The sequence below is a fragment of the Protopterus annectens genome, chromosome 3.part0, assembly GCF_019279795.1.
Source record: "Protopterus annectens isolate FY-2018-M chromosome 3.part0, PAN1.0, whole genome shotgun sequence".
Classification (NCBI taxonomy): Eukaryota; Metazoa; Chordata; order Ceratodontiformes; family Protopteridae; genus Protopterus; species Protopterus annectens.
Window position 1 is genome coordinate 1,356,530,383 of NC_056731.1, and position 11,520 is coordinate 1,356,541,902.

The window sequence follows — 11,520 nt, forward strand, 5'->3', positions numbered from 1 at the left end:
CAGCCGTTGGTCTCAGTAAGGCCTTTCTGTAGAATGTCAGCATCACTTGGGGAGTTAATAATAGCTCTCAACTTGCAATTGTCTGCAGACTTTGTCAGCCAGAGTCCCTTCATGTTGGCCTGGATTTCAGAGAAGTAGATACCAAACAGGAGAGGACCCGGGACTGAACCCTGTGGGATTCCACTCATGACTGGTCGGCAGTCTGACTTGGGGTCAGCTACTTTTACACTGTGGGTTCTATCTGTGAACCAGTTTGTAACCCACCTAGTGATATAGGAGTTGATGCCTAGCTTAGTGAGTTTTTCTATGATTCCTGAGTGGGGAATGGCATCAAAGGTCTTGGCCAGATCAAGGTAGACTGTATGAACCATCTTGCCTTCATCCACAGCTCTGGTGACTGACTCAGAGAAGTCGACCAAGTTGAGCAGGCATGATCTACCCTTCACAAAACCAAACTGTGTGGGATCCAGAGTTTGGAGATTCCCTATATTCTTGTTTATTAGGTCCATGATATGCGTTCCATAGCTTTGCATATCAGACTCATCAGACTAATAGAGTGATAGTTCCCAGGGTCTGTAATCGCTCCTCTTTTGTAGAGAAGGATGACTGTAGCAGTGCGCCATTCAGTAGGGACAGAGCCTGAGGTGAAGCTGTAATTGAACAGGGCACACAGGTGAGGTGCCAGTTCACTCTGTAGTTCATGTAGAACACAGCCAGGGATATTGTCAAGTCCCATAGAAGCTGTATTCTTGACCTTGGACAGTGCTGTTTTAACCTGTGAAACAGTAATACTGGGTGTCTGGCAATATAGTGGTATTGTGATTGGTCCTTGTGGGGGTGGGGGGGGGGGTAAAGTTGACACTGAATCTGTCAGCTAGTATACTGGCAATATCTGTTGGCTCAGTTTAGGAGGGACCATTGTGCAGTAGCTCAGAGCAAATCTGGGTATTGCCATGGAGATTCTTTACATAACTATAGAAGACCTTGTGGTTGTCTTTATTATCTGCTGCAATTCTGTTTTCATAGGTAGCTTTGGAGGAGTTTTTCCAGTCTTGGGGCTTTAACTTATTCCACATCAGTTTCCTCCTTTTGTTGTAGAGTTTGTTTATGGCAGGGGACCACCAGATTGTAAACTTAGGTTACTATAATAATAGGATTTGTGTTAGCATGCATTTTCTGAAGGATAGGAAGTCTGAAACTCAAATGTATGCTATTATTTAGTGGTCAGGCCTTGATGATTTTCCAGAAAAACACAAACTTTATGAGGAACAGACCAAAACTATGAGGCAAAAATCTGGACATGTTGTGAAAATCTGGACAGGTGAGAGGTATGATGAGCTTGTTTGAGAGACAGAGACAGGGAAATGCAGACTGTAGAAATATATTTGTCTGTTATTTTAAGCAAATTGCCTAAAGTTAAAATTGCCTAAAGTTAGTGGTGGAATCTAACTTTTTTCTTCCTAAGCTTATAGGAGGATAGTTTCAACCAAACCGCATAGCTCTTGTGATCATTTAATCTAAATGGGAGATCAATTGAAGTCTTCAGAATGGCATCATAAAGGTAACTGAGCATCTGCTATCATTAATAAAGCACAAAATCACTGAGCACTGCAGTAAATTACAAAGTAACGTAAAAAGCAGCAGAGAGAATAACCCAGCCATTTATTAGACTTGACTGGGATTTAGTGGATGAAATAGTTTTCAGTACACTATAAACATATTACAAAAACGATTATATATACATATACACACATATTATCAGGGTTTATTTTATTAGTTTATAAATAGACATTTTGCTTCCCATTGTAGCTACTGAAGTCCGCTTTCTCCAACCCAATGTATGAAACAGTTTTTCATCCAGCTAGGAATCTACTGTGTTCATTTATGCCTGACTATACAGGCCTCAGGGGCTAGTTTTGGTTAAACCAAAATCTCTGCATCAACAGTTCAGTCCATCAAAAATCTTAAAATGAGTGGTATTAGTGGTCATATAAAGTAGGCTTTTCAAATGCTTAGCTTTATTAATATGAGTATGGGTATCTCACTGCAGCAACTGTGTGATACTGAGACAGACACCCATATAACTCTAAGAGGTGCCCATAACTGAATGTTCTGGAGGCAAATGACTACAGACATGGATCCCATCTAGTGCATAGTTATCTTCATGCATCTCATTCTACCTGGACAGAAGAATTCCATAACTTTTTATGCAAAAGCACTCTATGTCTCTAACTATGCTGCTGCCCTAGCTAATAATGTCAGCTCCTGTTCCTCTAATACCCACATATTCCCTCTCTCTCTCCTTTTACTGGTTTTTATTTCTCTTACTCTTATTTCCCTTACTCTGAATTTTGCTTTTATTGTTTATAGGTTTGTAGGATGTTACTAGGCTATTGACCCGAGGGTTTTTACAAGCCTGGCTATTAAATCCCAATATAATACTACATGAGAGATATCGTCTATGCCAGAGGTTTTTCTAGCTATGCTTAAACAGGGTCATGAAGGTGCTCTGCTTGACAAGGATTAGAAGCCTATTCCAGAAGATTGGCAATGTCTGAGAGATGTATCTTTCTCTCCAGCAGGTCCTGTTTATGTCACAAGCTAGACTGAGGTCCCTAGAATGGGTGACTGTAGTCCCATTTGACTTATGGATGTGCAGCATTTCCATTAGATTTGGGTCAGAGATATCCCTGTAAACTAGGCATAAGTCACCTCTAAGTAGTCTATACACTACTGAGTACAGTGACTTCAGTTTGTCTGTATAAGACATGTGCTGGAGACCCTGAATTTTTTTAGTTAGAAATCTCTGAGGTCCCTCAAGTTGCTGTAGGTGTCTGCGACAGTACATACCAAAAGGGAGCATTATATTCAATAATAGGCCTAATGAGGGACGAGTACAGGGGAGTTATAACCTCTTTTGCCCTTGAGGCAATGCCTTTGCTAAGAAGGTAAGTGACGTAGAATGCCTTCCTCACCACAGTAGACACATGGTGGTCAAAGTTGAGGTCATAGTCAACTTGTGTTCCCAGGTCTCTCACTACTGAATTGGTACTTAGAGTATTATTGTTTATTTTATAATTAGCAGGACATTGTTTTTACTGAAGGAAATTATGATGCATTTTTTTAGTATTTAGTTTAAGACCATGACTTTGGCACCAATCACTAGTCCCTTTTAAAGTACAGTGACATCACTAGGGGATTCAATGATAGCACCCAATTTGCATCCATCCACAAACATGGTTAGTGACAGCCCCTCCTTTTTGGCCAGGACTTCTGAGAAGTATATGCCAAACAAGAGGGTGCCCAGCACTGACCCTTGTAGGACCCCACTGGTGACAGGTCTGCTACTAGAGGTAAAGTCTCCCACTTTGACTGAGTGTTGTCGATCTGTGAGCCAGTTTGCAACCCACCTGACAACATAGGGGTTGATATTCAACTGAGTTAGCTCATCAATGATGCCCGAATGTGGGATAGTGTCAAAGGCTTTGGCCAAGTCAGGACAGGCTGTGTCCATGCCTTTGCCCTCGTCTATGACTTATGGTCATGTTCTCAAAGAAGTCCACCAGGTTTATCAGGCATGACCTGCCCTTGACAAAACCAAATGGGAATGGATCCAAGGTGTGGAGGTCATGTATATTCTTGTTTATGAGGTCTATGATGATTCGCTCCATTGCCTTACAGATGAGGCTGATTAAACTTATGGATCTAGGTCTTCTGCCGAGCCACCCTTGTGGAGGGGGATAACAGTCACCATTTTCCATTCAGTGGGAACAAAGCCAGTACTCAGGCTGTGACTGAATAGAGTGCCTAATGGAGTAGCTAGCTCTTGTTTTAGAACATGAAGAATGCAGCCTGGAATGCAATCTGGTCCCATGGAGGCTATGTTTTTAACCTTTGAGAGAGCATTGATGGCTTGCTCTTTGGAGATGCAAGGAGGAGAAGCTGATAAAGACATGGTTTGTGGAATGCTTGTGGAGAATGGGGAGTGAAATTTTCAACAAACCTGTCTGCTAGCAGGTTTGCAATTTTCACAGGGTAAGTGTGTGATGCCATCCACAATTAGTTCAGCACACAACTAAGTCCTACCTTTTAGGTTGTGGACGTAGCTGAAAAAAGCCTTATGGTTATCCTTGGCTATGGTAGCTAAATTTTTCTCATAGTTGCTCTTTGAAGACTTTATGATGGTTTTATTTGCTTGTTTAGGCTGAGGAGGGTGCTCTTTCAGTTCTGGGATCTCACTTTTGTATTTTTAGACAGCAGCTTCTTTCGCTTATTGTATAGTTTATTAACACTACATGTCCACCAGGATGGTTTATTTTTTTCTGGAGGATCTTGCTTTAATCCTATCTGGCAAGGCTGTGTCTTTGTATTTGTGTAGATGGTTATACAAGGCATCAGTGTATACCTTAATATAGCCATCAATGCTATCTGTGGAAACTGGAGCTTGGAAATCAATTATGCCTTCCCTTAGCAGGGTACAGTTAGCTTTGGTGAAGTTTTTAACCTGACTTCTCCTTTGGGGAGTTCTGGTGCTATTGCTCCTTCAAAAATGACTAATTTATGGTCGGATTTAACCAGTGCAGGCCGTACACTTGAAGCACTGAATCAGCCACTCATATTGGTGAAAACTAGGTCTAGAATATTGGAACCCCTTGTGGGGTGTTGCACTATTTGTTCCAGGGCATTTGAGTTAAAGTCCAGGAAATTTTGTGTCAGTGAGTTTGACCTCATATAACTTTCCTAATTAATGGAAGGATAGTTGAAGTCACCCATGACTAGGGTGTTAGGTTGTACCTTAGTTGTCCCAAGTAGGCCTAAATAAGCTGTGTGGGTATCTTGGTTTATGGAAGGGGACCTGTAACTGATAATGACCTGAAGGGAGGTCTTACCCATGGTAATTTGGGCTTGGAGTAGCTCCATAGAGTTTTCTTGTCTAATCAGTCTAGAGGTGTAATTATCTTTAATGAAGATACTCCACCTCCTTTGATTCTCACACCTTCAATTTGTGGTCTGAAAGTCTGGAAGGCATTGTAGCCTTGCAAGGCCAGGTTACTTTCTGTGGCTTTAAGACGGGTTTCTGTGACTGCACAGACATCAACATCTTCCAGGGAGAGGAGTGCTTCCAGAGAGTGCACTTTCTGATTTAAACTCCTAGCGTTTAGCAGCATGACCCTAGGTTTTTGTGTTTGATATTTTCATGTTAGAAATTTTGTTGTTGCGACCTTACCTAAAAAAGGCATTATGGGGGAGACAAGTGCCTTAGCCAGCAACCGAAAGCCTAGAGGTGCCAGGTGAAAATCATCTCTGCCAAAGCAGCGTGGTCTATCCACCATGTTATCCCAGGCTGACAGAACTGGATCCCCCTAGAATGACACCGGAAACGAAGTCAATTATTGAAGTCAGTCATTTTCTGTTTATATTGTGGTATCATCCCATTTCCCATATCTGCTCCACTTGTTACCCTAACAAATACTTATTTCTCACTCTTCCCTCCCTTCCTCTCCCCCTCTTTATCCACCATTTGAATATTCCACTCGGACATTTGCATCATGATTGAATAATAGGCTCTTGCACTTATAATGTGCCAACACATTTTAGTGCTACATAATATTCTATTTATCTTGCTTTAATGATGGTACATGTGTATTATTCTGTACATCATATGTGTATTAATCTATGTATTACAGGACATTGTAATACGATATCAGTTTTCACACATGTATATGTAATTTATGTTCTTTTATTTGTGGAGCTTGTCTCTCTGGGCCTCCATTGAGAATAGATAAAATTATCCAGTCAGATGTCAGTAAACCAATAAATAAAACAAAACTGCACTAATGCACAGCTTGTCCACAAGTTCTCTCAAATGTAAAGTTACTGCTGAAAAATACAGCACAGAATAATATTTATGACAAATGTACCTTGGACTTAAAAAAAAATACAGTTCAATTGTCTAGTGGCAACACAAAACCCTCAAGTGTCACAAGGCACCCTAAAAGCATTGATTATGTTCTTGGAACCAGCACTTCCATGACATGGAAATGGACCTGTTTTACTTGGGGCAAAAGTCTGAAATGTGACAAATGGATTAAACTCTTCCTAACGTCATATTGCAATTCCTCTTTGTATTAAACTAATTTACCTTTAATTTCTCTACAAACTGTCTAAAATTTCTCTAAGTATTAAATAACGGTCAGATACTTTGCATCGATTCTTAACCAATGTTATATATTATGCCTAATTTGTTACAATTATTTAAACTGCAGATGTTTTTGTTTTATTTTTGTAGACTGAAAAATTAATAATTTGGAGCTTTTCTCCCCGGGCCACCACTGAAAATGAGCTTCAACACAGTCAGACTTTCCTGGTAATCAAATGTCAATAAATAAATAAATATTCCAGAATCAATGGGTGAGCTGGTTACTGCTCATAAGGGGGGGGGGGGCAATAATTTTAACTGTTCCACCTTAAATTAAGTATATTTAAACATGACAGCACTTTTAAAATGTACTAGCTGATAAAGAAACCTCTCACCATGAGCAACTACTTCCATCATCTCAAACATGTCCACATTTCTAACATTAAATCTTGGTATATAATGTGTGTCAGAAAGTAGGGTGAGGGAAAGGGAATTCAGTGCCTCAATGGAAGGAGATGGTAAGTTATTGGACAGCAATGAAGTTAATGGGCAACATATTTTCTACAGGGTAATTCATATAATGAATGGGATATCTGGCCTCTATTTTGAGTCTTTTCAGACAGAACCTTAGTTCTTTTAGATCTGGGATAACTGAATAAAATGAGTTGGACGTGGGGGGTTACTCTCAAACGCTAAAAGTCCTACAAGTCTAAATAACAAAACTGCATAATCTGTATCTTCATAGGGAATGGTTTATGGAAATCATTAACATTTTGCAGATTACAGTACACAGTCTACATCACTGCTACTGACAGTGCAGGAATGATCGCATACTCTCTTATCCTCACAAAAGATAAGATTCAGGCAAGAATTTAAATAAACCAGGATGAAAATTTACCAGCATTACAATTAATTCCAACAAGGATATCACCGTAACGGGCTGCTACATCACCCCCTGGTGGTAGTAGGAGCGTGGATTGACACATATGATGCTCACATAACAGGTTTCATATTCAAAATAAGACAATGGCAACATAGTATAAATTAGGAAAAAGACTGAATTTTGGTTACAAACGTTACTAATAGATAATGTTACTCTATGCATTCTTATAGACCGCAGTCTTAGCTTTGACAAAATGTCTATTTAGTGTTTAGGAAGTTGACCTGGATCGGGCAAACGATCAAGGAAAATTAGGATGAGCCAGAAAAATGACTGACACTGTATGAAACCAAAAGAAATTCTGTCAGGTAAGAGTATAATTCAGCTTTTCTGTACTTAACTGAAGAAACATAGTGTCCAGCCACACAAAGGGCATAAGAAGTTGCTCACAGGCAACATAACGAGGCTACAAAACTTAAAATGCAATGGCAAATTATGGCAGCTGGAGCTCTTATCAGTCTCCTTAGGAGTTACTGTGTCCGGACAGTTGGACTTGGTTCTTTTCTGAAATGAATTGTCAAACAGACAGGGAAACAGGCTAATACCGCACTAACAGTTCATTAAACTAGATATTAACAAAAGGAAAAAGGGATCATTTTGTGACAGTGTCTACCTATATTATCAAACAATCTCCCACTTCCAAATCACATCTGTTTACTACTAAGAAACTATCTGATGATTTTAAGAAGTATAACAATGACAGGGCATGATTGCAACATTAACATTCAATCAAATAAGTCTGTAGAAATTCAGTAAACTGAAAATGTTATATTTAAAACTTACAAACCTATAAAACAGACAAATTACTAAACAAAAGTTAATGCTAGGTTGCTCTCAATATCTCAGTCCTGCCTCAATAGAAAAATCCACTGGACTGAAGATGCATATTCAGCACAAAGTCCCTGTATGAATTCAAGGAACCACTAGTGCAAGAACACTAGGCTGGAATATCCTGAGCCATGATCATATCAAATTTTAGACCAGAACATCACTCTGAAGTATATGTATCGCTTGAAGGGAAATTAGGACAAGACTACACAGCAAAGAGGACACACATTCCTGACTATGAATGCCATAAAGAAAAATACAGTACTGTGCTCTAAACTAAAGAACAAAATAAAAGCCATCTCCCACAAAAACCAGGACAGTCTTAGGTAAACAATGCAACAGTCCAGTCAAGAGCTAACAAATCATAAATATCAAGTTGGGAGATTACCCGAGTAATATTTTGCAGAAGAAAAAAAAATAAAAAGAATTTAAAACAGCAAAAAAGCCTGGTTATTAAATAATGAAAACCAAGATTGTTTTTTTCACAGCTCAACAGAGGAGAAGATCATCCCGGAAAATACTAAAAGTTTGAGAATGATTTATTAAGGATAGATACAGACAACTGATACAGCAAAGGTATCCAAGCATAAAAATGAAAATTCAACTCTCATTGTCCAAGCTACTCCCAGCTACAGGTTGCATGTGCTCACAGACAACCATGTATCACCCTACATGTCTAGTCATGGGTGTGAGAAGTAAAGGCATACCATAAGGTCCCATTGGAGACAACAAGAGAAGTCACCATGGGTTACGCATCAATTCTGACCTGTACAGAAAAGGGGAGATTAGTTCAGGCCTGCTCCCAGGAGATCACAGACTGAATGCAAATAATATGAAAACAAAAATGGTATGGAAAACAACAGCAGACACTGCCATAAGGTCTCATAATCAGAGCACAGTACAAAGTTTTGTTTGCTCTCTCTGCAGGAACATCTGAGTGCTATACCTTCATCAAAGTCCTGATTTAAAAGTCAAGTCAAATTAAAAATTCTTCCTTATTCAAGCAACCACCTTTGGAATGCCATTCCCTAATGGTTAATCTCACCAAAAACAATCTGCACATCTCAGCTTATCCATAGCAAAAAAAAAAAAAACTGAGCTGAGTAGTTCCTTAATACAACAACTCTTGCAAGTTCCTTAATACAATTCTTGCAGATATCCATAAAGAAAAGTAACCCCCCTATAAAAGAGAGTGGGCACTCAAGATCATGGGTAACTCTGTCTGATTATCCCTAGTTGCCCTATTTTAGCCAAACACTACTGCACACTATAAGATGCATCCTCACAGATCATGGATACTTTCAGAACATCCAGAAAACCATTAGCCTTTAATCCTTGCAATGGAGTTTGTAAACCACCTCAGCTGCATAGCCCTTTCTATGAAAGAGGAGATCACAAACTCCTGAAGGAAGTTTTGAAGGGTTTCATCACCCAGCCAGTTCCTTCTCAGACCTGACATGAATACCAAATCAAAAACATGAGATTTTAATTTGTGGTAGAAATAAAGGGCACATTAATATCTAAAGCAGCTTTCGCATGGACAGAAACTGTCAAATGTATGACACTATGACCAAACAGTAATGTTTCATTATTTCCCATTGTTGCCGTTTGTGATTAAATTTAGAAAATTTAGAAATTTCCAAAAGAACACCTCCTTCTTACCTTGTGCTTGGTGTAACAGAACAGGCCTATTAATCAAGCCCTTAAAATCAATATTTTCAAAAAAAAAAAAGCTGGTGGCATGACTGTCCATTTCTGAATCTCCCACACTCCTATGGGAAAACCTTTAGCTATGGAAAAACAAATGTATGGAGAAATACTTGCACAACATTAATCCCAGACTCTAAAAATGGTACTAAAACGTGATAAAGTACATTCATTATACCACAAAATCAAGTAAGTAATGCTTAGGTGTGAGCATTGAAACACAACATAACCAAAATGTCTAGCCTTTCTTTCAAAGCTCATATAAAATAGTTTTTCATTGGCCAATATCAGACACTGGAGGAAAAAAAAAAGACCAAACAATGGATTATAGCAAATTAGAATAATATGTGTTTTTATTGTTACAACATGTGATCCTTGACTGTGATACCCAGAATATTGCTTTTTTCACGTCTGGTGCTTCCTAGTGGTGTTGGCTTGCAGCTACATTACACGTTTGTACACACTGCAAATTCTGATTTAATAATATGTTTGTGGTATTACTTCTATGGTTCAGTATTGGTAGCTGTCCTCCAAAGCTGCTTTGTTATGTCAGAAGTATGCATAGATACAAGTAGCACTTTGTGATTGTTTATTAGCCTTAACTTTAGTGGCATCTCAAGTTCTTGGTGTATTTAGAAAGTAACTTTTATTTTAGCACAAACTTAACTAGCTGTAAGACCATATACAGCAACATACACAAACAACATTCAGTTTTGCAAGTTTATGTTCTGAGCACCCTGAAATACTCTGCTCTTCAATATGCACTTCAAAATTCCTAATGTACAACACAATATTGTAACAAACTGTTTAATTCTAATATTCAAATTTTAATCTTTGAATGTATGGTACAAAATGACCCACATGTTTCGAGGTTATTACAAACCTTATTTTATGCTGCTACTGACATCCTTAAAATAAGGTCACTTTTCTCTTTTCTAAGGTGACACACCGCAATAAAATTAAAGATTTTGTTTTCAGTATTTACCTAAGACAGAGTGAGCGTTTCTCCTCAACAGAGTATGAATGCCCAGGCAGTAGTGGTATTTCAAGTGAAACAGCAGATTTCACAAATCCATAGTACGCATATATAAGACTATTCCTGCGAGTGGTGGACTCATTAGCCATTTATATGACTTCAGGTTATTCATTATGCAAGAAAGCAAGAAAACTGGCATAGTAGGAAAGTCAAATATCACATGTATGCCTTCAGAATAGGTTAATTGGTTCTAAAACAATGTCACAGGTGTGTTCTGTATCACCTGCAACATCTGGTGGCTTTCAGAAACATCTAATCCCATCATTTTTCAAAACTTTGCAGTCCCATTGCATAGCAGCACATAGGTCACACAAAATGGTTTATTTCAGCTGTAAAAGTAAGCCCTTTGAACTCAAGCTGTACAAATCATTCAAACAGCACTAGTTAGGAATTCACAGATTAATCACAAAATGCCAAGACGTTGGTGATACAAATTCAGGAGATTTCAGGAAAAAAAATAAAAACTATTAAAATCTGAAAAAAAAATTTTTTAAATGCACAGATATATAAAATGCATAACAATCTCCCGGTTAACGTTCATTATGAGTTGGGTATTTACAAAAACACTGAAGTTCATGAGTCGGGTATCCAAAAAAAATGCCATTATCTAATTAGTCAAACACGGATGCATTCACGGATGCATTAGTACATTCACAAAGAGTCCTATTGTGCAGGGCTCTGACACTTTGCAGAGGCTAACAGTAACTACAGACAACTATTCAGAAATTGTGTGGAGCCCCATCCATTCAGTAAGAAGCCCTGCAGTATACAGTAATGCATGCTGTGCTGATTTAGGTACTGCCCGGCACATAGCACAAGAAATGTTCCCACAGCTCTACAGGCACACATAATCTTACCGTATCCTCCTGG

The 11,520-nt window shown here is 38.7% G+C and overlaps 1 protein-coding gene across 1 annotated transcript in view; it reads right to left on the reverse strand.

Annotated features, from left to right (window-relative positions):
- The window catches only part of LOC122796743 (cytochrome P450 7B1), a 777,380-nt gene that overhangs the window by 765,677 nt on the left and 183 nt on the right, over positions 1-11,520 (reverse strand). Inside the window, exon 1 of the mRNA XM_044065451.1 lies at positions 11,508-11,520. This exon is cut by the window's right edge and continues 183 nt beyond it. Coding sequence (XP_043921386.1) covers positions 11,508-11,520 — 13 coding nt within the window. The remainder of the gene's footprint in view (positions 1-11,507) is intronic.